This window comes from Amyelois transitella, chromosome 25 (genome assembly GCF_032362555.1).
Source record: "Amyelois transitella isolate CPQ chromosome 25, ilAmyTran1.1, whole genome shotgun sequence".
Lineage (NCBI taxonomy): Eukaryota > Metazoa > Arthropoda > Insecta > Lepidoptera > Pyralidae > Amyelois > Amyelois transitella.
This window is the reverse complement of record NC_083528.1, coordinates 6,822,019-6,839,507: the sequence shown is the minus strand read 5'-3', so window position 1 is coordinate 6,839,507 and position 17,489 is coordinate 6,822,019. Positions and strand designations below refer to the sequence as shown.

Below are 17,489 nucleotides of genomic sequence, written 5' to 3'. Positions count from 1 at the left end.
TTATTGATATGTCATCTGCAAATAAGTTGCACTGATGTTCAGGCATGGCTGGCATTTGGGAAGTCATTAATATATATGATAAAGAGAAAAGGCCCCAAAATAGTACCTTGCGGCACCCCGGTTTGGTTAACAAGATGGTTTGACCTTAACGATGTTTCCTCATTACTTTTATTGATATTTATTATTTCAGTATATTGGGTTCTTTTTAGCCATTTGCAGGCAACTCTTCTTATATATATTGCTTACATTTGAATAAGAGTTTATCGTGGGAGACGAAGTCAAATGCACTGCTCATGTCAAAGAACAATGATCGATTTTTTTGTCAACATTTTCAGCTACCGTTTTAATCAGATTGAAAGCCGCCAAGGTTGTGGATTTACCTTTACGAAAACCATTCTGTTCATTTCTTAGTATTTTTGATATTTTGAAAAAAAAAATCTGTTAATCTTGTGTGCATTGCTTTTCCCACTACCTTATCGAAGATACTTGTTAAGGCAATGGGTCTGAAACTTTGCATTTTGTCTTTATCACCTTTCTTGTGTAAAGGTATTATTCGGGGAATTCACCTTTTTCTAATGAAAGGTTAATTATATATGAGAGTGGTGGTGGAAAGTGCAAGGTGGGGATATCGACCATTTACGGGTGGAATCCCTGCCCATGGCGCTTTCTTCTCAAATTGTCAAAGTAGCCAAGTTCCGGAGCGCGGCTAGGACAAAACACTCTCAATAAACTCACCAGTATAGGCTGACTGGGATGCGGCTGCCTCCTGAAGATGTCCTCGCCCTCGTCGTCGGTGTCGGCGGGGGGCGGCGGGCGCGGCGGCGCGGGCCCGGCGGCGGGCGGCGGCGGGCGCGGCGGCGCGGGCTCCACGCGCAGCGCCGCCAGCGCCGCGGGCAGCGCCGGCGCGGGCGGCGCGTGCTGCCCCGCCAGCGCGGACTCCACGGCGCCGCACGACTTTATTATCTGGAAACACATTCATGCGTCACATAAATCACGCCTCTTTGTCGGAGGGGGGAGACATTCATAACTCGTTTCGTGCGAGCTCGTCGATTTCGGGTACTCTTCGTCCTGGCTTTAGTCCCGGTAGTACCCTCACCACTCTGGAGAGGAGCCCAAGGTATGCCTTTGACCATGGATCCTGGATGGGGTGAGTCAGGTTCTTACATGAAGCGACTCCCATCTGACCTTTTTTTTGTTATTAAAGGGGAAATCCTTTTTACGGACAACCCCCCTGGTCTTCCGAAAGAGTGTGGGACTTCGGGCACCTAATGTATCAGCATACCCACTATAACCCCCCCGTGCGCCATTTTAAAGGAATCATGGGATCGCAGGCAATTCACCACGATGACCTCTGGCTGCCCGGCGCATCTGTGCCGGGAATCTTGCTGTAATGGGCGACCAGTAAGTTGCTGGCCGCCCTTTCCATCCCAGGGTCGGGGAGTGACCCTGGTAAGGCAGTAGGCGCGCACGATAAAGTGCACGCCTTCACGCGGCCACAAGCTTGTCACGCAAATGCGTAGCAGAACACTTTTCCGACTCTCGACTCTCTTTCCTCAGGAGGCAGAGTCGGCCTTCTCTACACGCCTGGGAACCGCCCTGTCCGAAGACAATCTTCAAACAGGTGACGTAAGCGGTCTCCAAGGTGTGTAAGCGCCATTTCCAGTTCCATCTCTGCGTCGCTAACCGATTGTACCCCAAATTCCTCTGAGGACTCTCTCTCGGGGAGAGCCATTCTCGGAGGGACAAACTCCGGAACTGTGGGGAACAGTCCCTCCACTACAGTACGGAGGAGCTCCGGTTCAAGGGACTTTGTTGGGGGAGTGCCTTGCAATTTGTTGCGCACAACCTTGTATGGTCGCCTCCAGGGGCTCTATCTAGCGTGGCCAAAAATTCAGTATGAGACCTCTCCTTGGCCTGCACTATGGCGATGGGCAGGGCCTTTTTGGCTTCACCTAGTTCCTCATACCGGAGCTCCCAACTCACCCGACAGCCTGTTTCTCCGCCGCCCACATCGAGTGTATTCCCGACGGGCCCTATTACAGGTGCGTCGGAAAGTGGCAATCTCTTCCGACCACTAGTACACCTGTTTTTTGGCAGAGGGTGGGCCTGACCATCTCATGAAAGCATTGCAAACTTTCCAGAGTGACTACCGGAAATGGCAGGCCCTTTTTATCAAGGGCGAGGGACTGGTCCGTTAATTGCGTTCGCCAGAGTAGTATCTCTTCTGCTGCGCCGGTATTGAGGCTGATTAGACTCCATTTCCGGAACCGGTCTCTCAGACGATTGACCCCTTGACTAAGTGGCAAATTTTTCAAATTCAAATTCAAAACTTAATTGTTAAACATAGGTAAGTAGTACATGTCTTTATAGTATCGCTATGTTTTATCCTGGAGAGGATGTACAATAGTTAATTATCACTCACAAAATATCGTTTACATTTATGTTTGATCATGCATTAAAAAAAAACAAATAAAAAGGAAATTATAAAATGTCACATTAGGTATATTATAAATTGCCATTTAAAAAATCATTTATCGTATAATAGCATTTTTCTAATTAAAGTCTTAAAGTTTAAAAAATTTTGATCCTTTCAGCTCTCTGGCAATATATTATGTATAACAGGGGCCATACCAAATATACTTTTCCTTAACAACGCAGTATTGTGACCGCCCACCACCAACTTGTGTACATATTGTGGTCTAACATGCTCTGCCCTCCTTCTTGGATCCCTTATTTTCTTGGATAATTGTGGATTTAATTTTACAAATATACATAATGGCTGCGCCGAGGTCGCTCTAGAGACCGACATTCTGATATACAGGTGGTCAGAAAGGGTCTACACATCTTTCAAACCACGCCAAACCGTGAGTCGTGTTGCGACTAATGGAGTTGCGAACGAAACGTCAACTACTGACGCCCCATTCCATCGTACACAGGTGTTGGCAGTGCCCCGGTTTAGGACACACAGTCCCAATGCAACCACCCAGTCGGCAAGAGTTCTGCCACACAAGTCGGTGACGGGAGAACCACATACTGGCGACTTGGCGCCACCATGACTGGCACGGGTGCCGCTCCAGCAATGATTCGCCCACCTCCGATAGAAGGGCGTCAAAATCGCTTCGCAGCCTAGATGGGGCGAAATACACTGCTTTCACTATAATTTCTCCCGGCACCCCGGGCCAGCACTCAGGGGTGGTCGTTCTCCATTTCCCCCCCCCCTCCCCTATTCGGGAATGGTATTAGCAACCCCACCCTCAGTGTCCGTAACCCAGCTTGGATGTGGCGGGACGAAATAGGGTTCCGCCTTGTTGGCAGCACTGATGCTCCACTGCACCATATGCTGTAGGAGAAGATCCTGAGCACGGGCGCAGTGATTGATATTGCACTGCAATACCGCTAGGGCCAGTTGTTGCTGGCTTGGCATCAGTGCTCTATTTCAGCATCCATCTCGAGCGCCGTTGTAGGCGCAGTTGGAGGCGTCGTCGTTGCCAACCGTCCTCTGATACATAATGGGTTGCAGGTTTTACCCCCCATCACATGGTTATCCGGCTTTTTTGCCAGGTGGCACACTGCACACCAGGGTACCTTCACATTGCAGCCTGAGGAGAGGTGCCTCGCTTTACTGCATCGGTGACACAGGTCAGTTCTGTCCACTGGGGAGGGACAGAGGGCCCTGGTAGGATACCCATGCACCTGAAGCAGCGCATGAGCAGAGCTTTCATGCCAATCACTCTTGCAGCCGACCACTCTTACTAAGAGGAGGGGTCCGTCCGAGCCGTCAAGAGGCAAACATAACAAGTTAACCGCTAAAAAGCTACTTTTTACGATAAATTGGATATTATTTTAAAAATATTATGTGCTCATTCTAACAAGCAAGTTGTAATATGTGGAGATTTTAATATTGATATTTTAAAACGATGTAGCTTAGCTTTAGATTTTGAATACTTCCTTATGGGTTATAATTTGATATTGCAAATAAAAAGACCGACTAGATTGAGCAGCAAAACATGTATCGACAATTACGCTCACAATATACAAGGAGAATGTAAAACTTATGTGCAAGAATTCGGTTTATCTGACCACACGGCTCAAATAATAGAAATACCAGTAAAGAAAATAAATGTAAAAAAACGTGAATCAGGGTCAGACAATTTAAGTATTTTAAAAAAATATGTAAAAGATTTTGGTTTTTCGGGTATATACGATACAGAGAATCCAAATGTAGCCGCTGATTATTTTTTAGAAAATTTCCAAATGTTATATTATCTTTGTTTTCCAGAAAAAACTATAATTGTACGAAACATAAAGAAAAACAAATGGGTATCTAAGGGAATAAAAAAATGCTGTAGAAACAAAAGAACGCTTCTTTGGAAATATAGAACAAATGCATCAAATGAAAATAAAACTAATTTTAAAAACTATAGCAAGAAATTAAGGAAAATCGTTAACTTAACTCAAAAAGCGCAAAACTCCTGTTATATTAATCAAGCAGAAAATAAATCTAAAGCGACATGGCAAATCATAAATAAAAGAGAACGTACAAGGGAGTACATTACAAAGGTTGAAAAGGAAGGATGCATTATTACGGATCCTAAGAAAATTGCAGATGCTTTTAACTTACATTTCATTAGTAAGATTGAAAGTTTATCAAATAATTTAAATAATAATGTTGATATAAACACACAATCACAATCGATGTTCCTACAGCCCATTTCACCTAAAGACGTAATACGTATTATCAAAACCTTAAACAACAAAAATAGTACTGGACTTGATGGTATTTCTACTAGAGTGGTCAAGTTTGTAAATGAAGAGATAGTTCAGCATCTGAGTCAGATAATAAATATGTGCATAGATGCTGGTATCTTTCCTGAGTCACTGAAAACAGTAGTTATAAAACCATTACATAAAAAAGAAAGCAAATTTAATATGTCTAATTTCAGACCGGTAGCATTGGGATCTGTTTTCACAAAAATATTTGAAAAATATCTTTACGACGCTATTTATGAGTATCTGACAAAATTCATTATGTGACGAACAAATGGGATTTAGGAAAAATAGATCAATTAACATGGCAATTTATAAATTACTTGACATTGTAATGCATAATGTAGATAATAGGAACGCAGTATGTGCGCTTTATACAGACATGACTCAAGCATTTGATTTTGTTAACCATAGGCGATTGTTAAATAAGCTGCACGCATATGGAATAAGGGGAAATGTATTAAATCTTCTATCATCATATTTAGATAACCGTGGTCAGTACGTTGAGATAAACCGTCTATGCAATGAAACTAAGCAAGAACAGACCTTCTTGTCGGAACATCGTATTAATAGATTCGGAGTCCCGCAGGGCAGTGTGTTGGGACCATTATTATTTTTAATTTACATCAATGATATGCCAAAACATGTTAGACAGCATATGGTATTATTCGCTGATGATAGTACAGCTATAATAAAGTGTAATGACCCAAATGAATATGAAACTGACATAAATAATGTATTACGTGACATAATAGAATGGCTTGAAGTCAATAATTTGAAAATTAATATGAAAAAATCTAAATTAATGCAATTTGCTCAAAAAAAAAGTGTACAAAATGTATCGATCAATTTTAATGGGGAACAGATTGAAGAAGTAATGACAACCAAATTTTTAGGGCTTACAATTGACAATAAAATAACTTGGAATGGTCATACAATTGATGTTTGCAAAAAATTAAATAAATGTGCATATGCGCTTTTCCAATAAGCAAAAAAAATTAAATTAGAGGCGTGTGTTGTAGCATATCATGGTCTGGTTATGCCAATATTGCGATATGGAGTAATATTTTGGGGTAACTCAAGGGATAAGGAAACCATTTTTAGGGCACAAAAAAGATGTTTGAGATCTATGTGTTCCTTAAAAACTCAAGACAGCTGTGTGCCACATTTCAAGTCTCTCAAACTATTGACATTTCCATGTATCTATATTTTTGAATTGTGTGTATTTGTAAAATTAAATCCACACTTGTTCAAGAAAATAAGGGATACAAGAAGGAGGGCAGAGCATGTTAGACCACAATATGTACACAAGTTGGTAGTGGGCGGCCACAATACGGCGTTGTTAAGGAAAAGTATATTTGGTATGGCCCCTGTTATATATAATAAATTGCCAGAGAGTTTCAAGGATCTCAATTTTTTTAACTTTAAGAAGACATTAAAATTATTTTTATTAGATAAATGCTATTACACGATAAATGATTTTTTAAATGACAATTAATAATATACCTAATGTGCCAATTTATAATTTCCTTCTATTTGTTTTAATGCATGATCAAACATAAATGTTAACGATATTTTAACTATTGTACATCCTCTCCAGGATAAAACATAGTGATACTATAAACACATGTAACAGATCTGTACTACTTACCTATGTTTTACAATAAAGTTTTTGAATTTGAATTTGAATTTGAGGCCCAGCTGTTACCAGTGTATTGGCCGCAGCAACAGGGAAAGTAACTTGACTGCCCCAGTTTATTCAGCGCGAGCCTAAAGCTTTTACCTGCCCGAGTGGACATTTTCCAGCTCTGGACACCTCTGCCTGAAGAACCTTCGGCGTGACGGCTTCATTGAGGGCTGCAATTTTCACTTGGGCCGTCTTGTATGGCCGAGATACCTCAGCTACATCCCCCACTAACTCTCTTATTTTGTCTGACTCCCATGTGACCCCCGCAACCTTTGCAGGGGAACCTAACCCGTATTGAATTCATGACTACACATTCATTTGCCTGAATGTGCAAGTTTCTTCACAATATTTTACCTCACCGTAAGAGCATCGGTTATTATTCAACCAAATGTACATAACGTTAAAAATGGTCATTGGTACATTGTCCGAGGTGAGATTTGAACCTGTGCGTTTCTGCGTATCACGCATTTTAATCGGATACCTTACCGATTCGACCACCGATGCTCGATTTCGGGTACTCTTAACCTCATATTTCAACAGAACCTTCATCAAGGCCTTCCCCTCTGTTCCGATTCACAATATCCTTGTAGGTTGTACATTTGCTTAATCGACCTGTTTCCATTCATCCCCTCGACATGAACAAACCATCTAAACATTCCTTTTTCTATTCCTGTCACACTAAATCTTCTTTAACATGACGACATTCCCTTATCAGGCTGTTCCCCATCCTGTCTCTGACTTTCACACCGATCATATTCCTAAACACTGTCGTTTCCATTCTGCTTTCGCGCTTCTCTGCCACAGTGATAGTTGATCACTCCCGTACATTAGTGTTGGGACCAACACGCCTTTATGCGCAACCAGACGAGCTTTTATTGAATAACTTCCGACTACTCATAAAACCACTAATTTGTTCTGTGCTCGAGTGCGTAACCAACTATGACAAAACTCATGTAAGACTACCTCAGAATTGGCAGTCCTCCACGCAGACACGGCGGGTTGCTGCCTATCCCCGAGGGCGATATCTTTGGCCCTGAGCACGGCGGGGGGGATGGCGGCCTGTAGACGTTGGTGGGCGGCGGATAACGAGCGAGCGAATTCCGCGTCCTCAGTATTATCGCGTTCAGCTCCGCCCACTAGTAGTACGCGATTTGCTAATCTGTTATATAAAAAAAAAATTGTAAATCTTTTATGTGCGATTACTGAAAATCTGTATCACTAGCTACCCTAAGGTGCCTTACATACATACATATAATCACGGATATATCCCTTGCGGGGTAGACAGATCCAACAGTCTTGAAGACTTCTTTTGATTTGATTTGATTTGATTGGCTACGTTCAGCTGTTTGGCTTTATAATAGAATTGAAATTCAAATAGTGACATGTTGCTAGCCCATCGCCTAAAAAAGAATCTCAAGTTTGTAAGACTTCATGTCTAAAGCTAAACCCACGCCCTCTTAAACATTGTCAAACTAGTCCTAATAAAGATCGTCGTTATTGTATTAATTTTTTACATTACATCACATCACTCTTACCCGCGACGTTTTACCTGACCATCACAACTTACCTAGCAATAGCCGAGGTGTTATCCACCATCTTCTGGGAGTCATTGTTGCGGATCGCGTCCTCACACAAATATGTGTGCTTCTGCATCAGCTCGCCTGCAAGAAAATGATTATTTATTTATCTTTCACCCGTGACTTTATTCGCAAAAAATGTACCCTTATTTTGATATAGGGATCTTGAAGTATCTATATTATATATTTAGTAGTACGCTTGTCTGTGTCACCGGAGGTCCCGGGTTCGAATCCCGGCCAGGGCATGATGAGAAACGGACTTTCTCTGATTGGCTTGGGTCTTGGGTGTTTATCTATATGTATAAGTATTTATAATAAAATGTAGTATCGTTGAGTTAGTATCTCGTAACACAAGTCTCGAACTTACTTCGAGGCTAACTCAATCAGTGTAATTTGTCCCATATATATTTATTTATTATTATTATTTACTATATTTTCTTTTAATTGAAGTGATATACATATTAGTCACGTCTAAATCCCTTGCGGGATTGACTAAGACTAAGACAAGTCTAGGAAAAACTGAAAGACCACGTGTAGCTGTATGGTTTTACGATGGGATTGAGACTCAAATAGTAACAGACAGAGCCCATCGCCTAAAAGAAGAATCCCAAGTTTATTAGCCATACCCTTAATCGCCTTTTACGACATATCTGAGAAAGATATGGAGTGGTTCTACTCTTAGGTGCCGAAAACCACACGATAGTTTTTGGTGAATGTATTAGCTCCTGAAAACATTGCGGAAGTCGTGACTAGAGTGGCTTTTTACAAAACCTGACCGACAAAATCCAGGATCATTTTCATAGGCGCACCCCGGGCTCCCTTTTGGCCGGGATGCAATCGGGACTAACGTGAAGAAGATGAATGAATAATAAATTTATTGCACCCAAAAAAAAAGAAGAAATGGCAAATACTCCAAATAATAAATGGTGATAGAAGTTCAGATATCATAATATGGTCCTTCGAGCCGGATAGGAGCCAGCGACCCATGGTGGTACTCACCGGCGGTCCTCACGAAGTCCAGCGGGTCCACGGCCTGGTCGCACAGGTCTCGCGTGCGGAGCACCGCGTCGCTGTACTGGTTCTTCAAGTTATTGAAGTGTTCTTCGGCCACCTTGGGAGGAAGAAAAAATACATATAATAATGTTTTGTTGCCTTCAAGCGACTTCATGTATTCAAATTCAAAATTTTTATTCATTACTAGCGACTCGCCCCGGCTTCGCACGGATGCACAGCCGATACTAAATATATCTCTATTAGAACTAACTAAAGGACCGCCCGCAAAGCGGCTAACTAAGTCTTGCTCCCGGCAAAAGTGTCACTTCTGCCTGCAGTCCCGGGCCGTGCAGCAGAAATCTTAATATTTTAATTTCACCACAACTTCAAAACCAAACGTCCAATTTTAATCATTCAAAGACCAAATATTATCTACATAAACTGTACTTATTGCTGAAATTATTTATTTTGATAAGGATTAATAGCATGAGTAAAAACAACGCGTTTAAATGTAGACCAAAAAAAAATCAAGATTTTTAAATAAAAATGTGGTTGTTGTGCCTCACTCGACATAGATAGGTATAGTGTGTCGCGGACTTTTTTTGTAGATATTTATAAGATCTACAATTAATTAAAACATTTTATGGTTCTATCTTTTGTAGTTTAGGCAGCGTACGCAAAATAAGTAACTTTTTGGTTGATTTTTTTCAGTTTGTGTCCGAAAAATCCAAATATACTCGTATTACGGAACCCTATTTTTTTCCAAATTAAAATATAGTCTATGTTACTCGTGGATAATGTAGCTTTCGAATGGTGAAAGAATTTTTAAAATCGGTCCAGTAGGTTTTGAGCCTATTCATTACAACCAAACAAAGTTTTCCTCTTTTAATATTAGTGTAGATTATAGGATACTATCATATCGCTTAATAATTGTCAAAATGTTTGGTTTCACAACATTGGTTGACGTAAAATAAATGACTTAAAACTAAGTTTACTGCCGCTTCCAAGGCGTCAGTGCAGAAGAAGCGGTAACAAACTGCACTGCAGCATTTTCTTCATAAATATATAGTAGTAGATAGTTTAGTTTCTTTATAAATATGTAGTAGTATAGTATAAACAACAAGCTAAGGATATAACTTTATTTCTCTGTCACGTACTATATTTTTAACTTTCTTCAATATAACATATAATCAAGTCTACATCCCCTGCGTGATATACAGACCCAAACAGTCTTCAAAAGACTGAAAGGCCACGTTCAGCTGTTAGGCTTAACGTGACAGAAAGAATGAAAGAATTCTCACGCGTAATATGACATTGCAATGTACGCTGACTGGGGTTTAAAATAAAAAGTGGACTATATGAAAAATAACGATATATTTCTACCATGGGCTAGCAACCTGTCATTATTTGAATCTCATACATACATAAAATCCCGCCTCTTTCCCGGAGGGGTAGGCAGAGACTACCTTTTTCCACTTGCCACGATCTCTGCATACTTTCTGTGCTTCATCCACATTCATATTTTTCTAAAATTCTCTCTTCATTCTGAATCTCAATTCTATCATTAAGGCTAACGTCCAGCTCTTTGGCTGTCTCACAGAGCAGTAAACAGAGCCATCAGCCTTTTCAAGACCGTTGGCTCTGTCTACCCCGCAAGGGATATAGACGTAATTATATGTATGCATGTAGCCGTGGCTTTAATTAAATTACCTTGCTCTCAGGATATAGTAGACGAATTTTTCCGGCCGCGATGAGCTGAGGCGAAAGTTTCTCCACCTGTAAAAAAGACGAATATTATATTTAAAAAATCTTTACATTAACACGCGTCGGTCGTCGATGGAATAAATCCATTTTTATTGACGGCTTTAACACGTCAAGTTTTGTAATTTTTATTAAACAATGTACCTGGGTGACCGAGCGATGATCTGTGGATGTCAAAAAAGTAGTAAAAACACAAAAAAATCGGTAGACGTCACAAAAGAAAAGAAAGCACGAAAAAAATTTTATCAAAGAAAAATAAAAATTCACCGTCGTCAGGCAAATAATTTTGGGTAAAAATAAGGTGAACAACTATTTCTATGGAACTCTTTTCGAGAACGCGACTTCATTGGCCGCTTAACAGTATAGGTTTTAACTCATCCACTGATCTCATAATCATAATCATTTATTTCTCGAATATGGTTACAATGTTGGTCTTAGTATTTAGGTACAGCTTCTGTGAACACATATTCTACCTCTTAAGGCGTCGGAATTATATACACATATTTTAAATTAGTAGCATATAAAGCTCTGTCTAATTATGATCAGTTTGTCTATATTTTAATGTTAAATTATAATATCAATAAAAAATTAAAAATTAAATACATACATACATATGATCACGTCTATATCCCTAGCGGGGTAGACAGAGCCATCAGTCTTGAAAAGACTGATTGGCCACGCGCAGCTGTTTGGCTTAGTGATAGAATTGAAATTCAAATAGTGACAGGTTGCTAGCCCATCGCCTATAAGAGGAATCTCAAGTTTATAAGCCTATCCCTTAGTCGCCTTTTACGACATCCGTGGGAAAGAGATAGAGTGGTCCTATTCTTTTTTGCAACGGTGCCGGGAACCACACGGCACAAAAAAAAAAAAAAAAAAAATAATTAAATAAATTGGAAAAAGTCTGTCAAGTCAAGAGGTATCTTGACCAGTCCCATAGGAGGAGACTGACCTGCCTGGCGAGGCAGGCCAGCTGGTCGGCGAGCCGCTTGTTGTTGCCGCGCGCCGCGGCGACAACGTGCGCGGCGGCGGCGGCGCGTGCCGAGAACGCTGCCAGCGCGCCCGCCTTCTCGTGGAAGTTCGCTTCGCGGTTCGGCGTGCCTGTTAAAAAAAAAGGTTAAAGGGTCCTTTTACACACATATATACATATAGTCACGTCTATATCTCTTGCGTGGTAGACAGAATAGAATAGAATAGAATAGATTTATTTTCAAAATTGGATACAAGGTATCACTTATTGACGTCACATAACTTAAATCTAATTATAATTACTACCGCTTCCAAAGCGCATGTGTAGAAGAAGCGGCGGAACAAACTACACTGCAGCATTTTCACAGGACGTCAATTTACAAATATATAGACAGAGCCAACAGTCCAGAAGAGATTGAATATATTAATATTTCAAGGCCGTTGGCTCTGTATAACCCAAGGCAAGGGATATAGACGTGATGATATGTATGTGAGTCCTATTATTTTTCTATTGGTGCCGGGAACCACAAGGCATGATTTATTTCTTTTATAATACATATGTACATACAAACATAAAACCACGCCTTTTTCCCGGAGGGGTAGGCATAGACTACACCTTTCCATATTTCTTATATAACTATGTATTATTTCTTGTAACAGTGTAAATTTCTGTGCAATAAAGATATTGCAAACAAAAAAACATGCTACATGTATATATATTATATATATGACATAACCAACAGTGCAGCTGCAGTTCAATTCTATCATTAAGCCAAATAGCTGAACGTGGCCATTCAGTCTTTTCAATACTGTTCGCTCTGTCTACCCCGCAAGGGATATAAACAAGACCATATGTATGTATGTATTCAATTCTCTATAAGATGTAGTCTCTGCCTCCGGGAAAGAGGCGTGAATTTACGTATGTATGTATTCTATTCTATATATAGGTATACCATATGGTAAAGTATCAGGTCAAAAGTACCCGAAACCGCCGAGCTTGCATGAAGAGAGTTATGAATGTTAATGAAGCAAAGGAAATATGCAGAGATCGTGGCAAGTGAAAAGAGGTAGTCTCTGCCTACCCCTCCGGGAAAAAGGCGTGATTTAATGTATGTATGTATGTTCTATCATTAAGCCAAATAGCTGAACGTGGTCATTCAGTCTTTTCCAGACTGATGGCTCTGTCTACCCCGCAAGGGATATAAACAAGACCATATGTATGTATGTATTCAATTCTCTATAAGATGTAGTCTCTGCCTCCGGGAAAGAGGCGTGATTTTACGTATGTATGTATTCTATTCTATATATATACCATATGGTAAAGGGTCAGGTCAAAAGTACCCGAAACCGCCGAGCTCGCATGAAGAGAGTTATGAGTGTGGATGAAGCGAAGGAAATATGCAGAGATCGTGGCAAGTGGAAAGAGGTAGTCTCTGCCTACCCCTCCGGGAAAGAGGCGTGATTTTACGTATGTATGTATTCTATACCTTCAGGCGCGTTCACAGCATCAGTGAAGTGCCTCAGCGGCGCGGCGACATCGATGAACTCTTCCACGACACGATTGACCACCGCGCGCTCCATCGCTCGCTTCAGCTCGTGGAGCTTGTCCGTCAGCTCCCTGGAAACGGGCAATGGATTGTGGTGAAACTGGAAAAATTAACTGTTATACATACATACATATGATCACGTCTAAGAAGTGTTAAGAAAAAGTATATTTGGTATGGCCCCCTGTTATCTACACTAATATTATAAAGAGGAAAACTTTGTTTGTTTGGTTGTAATGAATAGGCTCAAAAACTACTGGACCGATTTTGAAAATTCTTTCACCATTCGAAAGCTACATTATCCACGAGTAACATAGACTATATTTTATTTTGGAAAAAAATAGGGTTCGTAATAATATATAAAAATAATTGGCAAAACAGCGTTTGCCGGGTCAGCTATTATATAATAAATTGCCAGAGAGTTTCAAGGATCTCAATTTTTTTAACTTCAAGAAGACATTTTTTGTGGTGATCACGTGGACGTGAAAGTGGATGTATGTGTATGTGGACGTGGACGTGGACGTGGAAGTGGATGTATGTGTACGTGGACGTGGAAGTGGATGTATGTGGACGTGGACGTGGAAGTGGATGTATGTGTACGTGGACGTGAAGTGGATGTATGTGGACGTGGACGTGGAAGTGGATGTATGTGTATGTGGACGTGGACGTGGACGTGGAAGTGGATGTATGTGGACGTGGACGTGGAAGTGGATGTATGTGTATGTGGACGTGGACGTGGACGTGGAAGTGGATGTATGTGGACGTGGACGTGGAAGTGGATGTATGTGTACGTGGACGTGAAGTGGATGTATGTGGACGTGGACGTGGAAGTGGATGTATGTGTATGTGTATGTGGACGTGGACGTGGAAGTGGATGTATGTGTATGTGGACGTGGACGTGGAAGTGGATGTATGTGTACGTGGACGTGGACGTGGATGGAAGTGTACGTGGACGTGGAAGTACGTGTACGTGGATGGATGAGTACGTGGACGTGTACGTGTACGTGGAAGTGGATGTATGTGGACGTGCACGTGGAAGTGGATGTATGTGGACGTGGACGTGGGAGTGGATGTATGTGTATGTGGACGTGGAAGTGGACGTGGATGTATGTGTACGTGGACGTGGATGGATGTGTATGTGGACGTGGATGGATGTGTATGTGTACGTGGACGTGGACGTGGAAGTGGATGTATGTGTACGTGTACGTGGACGTGGATGGATGTGTATGTGTACGTGGACGTGGACGTGGAAGTGGACGTATGTGTACGTGTACGTGGACGTGGATGGATGTGTATGTGGACGTGGACGTGGATGGATGTGTACGTGTACGTGGACGTGGATGGATGTGTATGTGGACGTGGACGTGGATGGATGTGTACGTGTACGTGGACGTGGATGGATGTGTATGTGTACGTGGACGTGGATGGATGTGTATGTGGACGTGGACGTGGAAGTGGATGGATGTGTACGTGGACGTGGACGTGGTTGGATGTGTACGTGGACGTGTACGTAGCAGACCTGGTGATAGCGCGAGCTTCATCCCCGTCCCCGCGGCCGGCGGCGCACAGCCCCGCCAGGCGGTCGGAGAGGCGCTGCACGTCGGCGCACAGCTGCAGCACCTCCGCCTTCTCCCGCCCCTGGAGCCCGTCCGCTATCTGTTCACATAGTTAACACGATTTTTAACTGTAGCCCTCTTGTCCTGACAAATGTATGTCAGGTCAAGTGTACGAGAAATCGCCAAGCTTGCATGAAGAGAGTTATGAATGTGGATGAAGCGAAGGAAATATGCAGAGATTGTGGCAAAAATCCGGCTTGTAATCATAAAAGGCGACTACGATATATGCTAATGTTATAACACACTGATACACTTTTGTTGCTTAAGGATTAAACACACTCTTTATGGTTTTTTAATTCTTGTAATACTTGTATTTTTAAAAGTTGTGTGTTATTAATTAGGTACTTTATTGTTAAAATTGGCTATGAAAGAGCGTGACCTCCTGATACGGGTATACATATTTCACTTAATAGGAGGCCACAACCACAGTGAAATTATGTACCATTTAGTTAAAGAAATAAATATATTTTGATTTTGATTTTTTTTATATAGGCTTATAAACTTAAGATTCTTTTTTTAGGCGATGAACTAGCAACCACGCACTATTTAAATCTCAATTCTATCATTAAACCAAACAGCTAAACGTGGCCTACCAATCTTTTCAAGACTGTTGGTTCTGTCTACCCCACAAGGGATACAGACGTCATTATATGTATGTATGTAATCATAATGCTATTAAGTGTGCAGAGATCGTGGCAAGTGGAAACAGGTAGTCTCTGCCTACCCCTCCGGGAAAGAGGCGTGATTTTATGTATGTATGTAATCATAATGCTACAAATCTAATTCCATATGTGTGCAGTTTAAGCAACACTCACCCTCTGTCCCTGGGTCACGATGCTGTTGATGGCCTTCTGACCTTCCACCCGGGTCACGGGGTCAGAATTCGGGTGCAACAGCCACTTGTGTGCTGTCTCCAACCTGCGAAATATAAAGCATAGATTTCGATATTATTCTTTGGTTACAATATCAGACAATGGTATTGCTAGTGGTGGTTGTAGAAAATGAAATGTTATACAGGGTGAACTTTTATTATTTGTTATGGACATTTTTACAGAAACTGTGAAATAGTGATGAGGATGCAATCTGTACTAAATCCAGGAGGAAGAGATTTTTACAGACACTGATTGGGGTTCCTTAAAAAAACATATGACAAAAAGCGAAAAAGGACATTTTACTTTACCTACTGAGGCCATCACCATCTGAGATTTTGGATGGGAGAGTAAAGATTATTGTTTTCATAATCATACATACATATAGTCACGTCTATATCCCTTACGGGGTAGACAGAGTCAATAGTCCCGAAAAGACAGAATGGCCACGTTCAGCTGCTCGACTTAATGATGAAATTGAGATCCAAATAGTGACAGGTTGCTAGCCCATCGTCTAAAAAAGGATCGCAATTATACAAGCCTATCCCTTAGTCGCCTTTTACGACATCCATGGGGATGCGACGGAGTGGTCCTATTCTTTTTTTTTGTATTGGTGCCACATAATCATAATAATCATAATCATTTATTCCTGTGCTAGCAACCTGTCACTATTTGAATCTCAATTCCATCATAAAGCCAAATAGCTGAACGTAGCCATTCAGTATTTTCAAGACAGTTGTCTCTGTCTACCCCGCAAGGGATATAGACGTGATTATATGTATGTATGTATTTATTTATTCCTGTGCGTGTGTGTGTCTGTGTGTGTGTGTGTGTGTGTGCTAGTGTGTGCGACCTGGCCTGCACGGTCTTCCCGCCCTGCAGCTCGGCCGCGCGCACGCCGTCGCCCACCACTGCATCCACCTCGTTCAGCTGCTTGCGGAGCTCCTCCGCTAGGCCCAGCGCCTGTCGGGGCACATTCAATATATATATATATATTATACACACAAACAAACAAACAAACAAACAAAGTTTTCCTCTTTATAATATTAGTGTAGATGTAGACTACATAGTATAAAACAAAGTCGCTATTTTAGTCTGTTTGTCTGTATGCTTAAATCTTTAAAATTACGCAACGGATTTTGATGCGGTTTTTTGTAACAGGTAGAGTGATTCAAGACGAAGGTTTTTATGTATAATAACATTTATAATTTTGCACCCGTGCGAAGCCGGGGCGGGTCGCTAGTATATACAAATAAAAGTAAAAAAATGGGTATCTTAATTACTGTTAAAGTTTCATATAAAATTATAAAAAAAATATGTTACAGATTTGAAATGTTGTCAATTCAAATTTTTTATTCATTATTATGGATTACTTCACGTCACTTTATAATCACAACATTGATTGACATCAAATAAATTACTTAAAACAAAGTTCACTGCCGCTTCCAAAGCGTCAGTGCAGAAAAATCGGTAACAAACTGCACTGCAGCATTATTTTCAACAACTAATTACCTTAGACTCTCTGCCGCGACCATACTGCCTTTCATCACAGAGGTGGTCAGCATTGATACCCCCAGATCTGAAATTAAAATATTTATTAATTTATGCCATGTGGTACCAATATAAAAAAAAATAGGACCACTCCATTTCTTTCTCATGGGTGTCGTAAAAGGCGACTGAGGGATGAGCTTATAAACTTTTCGTAC

At 41.2% G+C, this 17,489-nt stretch overlaps 1 protein-coding gene across 1 annotated transcript in view; it reads right to left on the bottom strand.

The window, feature by feature from the left end:
• Positions 1-17,489, bottom strand: part of LOC106136510 (vinculin) — a 52,343-nt gene that overhangs the window by 10,742 nt on the left and 24,112 nt on the right. The window contains exons 10-20 of the mRNA XM_060951531.1: positions 17,296-17,362; positions 16,637-16,746; positions 15,730-15,832; positions 14,818-14,954; positions 13,242-13,372; positions 11,738-11,886; positions 10,735-10,800; positions 9,031-9,142; positions 8,022-8,115; positions 7,418-7,613; positions 736-963 (exon numbers count right to left, since the gene is read on the bottom strand). Of these exons, the coding sequence (XP_060807514.1) occupies positions 736-963; positions 7,418-7,613; positions 8,022-8,115; positions 9,031-9,142; positions 10,735-10,800; positions 11,738-11,886; positions 13,242-13,372; positions 14,818-14,954; positions 15,730-15,832; positions 16,637-16,746; positions 17,296-17,362 (1,393 nt within the window). The remainder of the gene's footprint in view (positions 1-735; positions 964-7,417; positions 7,614-8,021; positions 8,116-9,030; positions 9,143-10,734; positions 10,801-11,737; positions 11,887-13,241; positions 13,373-14,817; positions 14,955-15,729; positions 15,833-16,636; positions 16,747-17,295; positions 17,363-17,489) is intronic.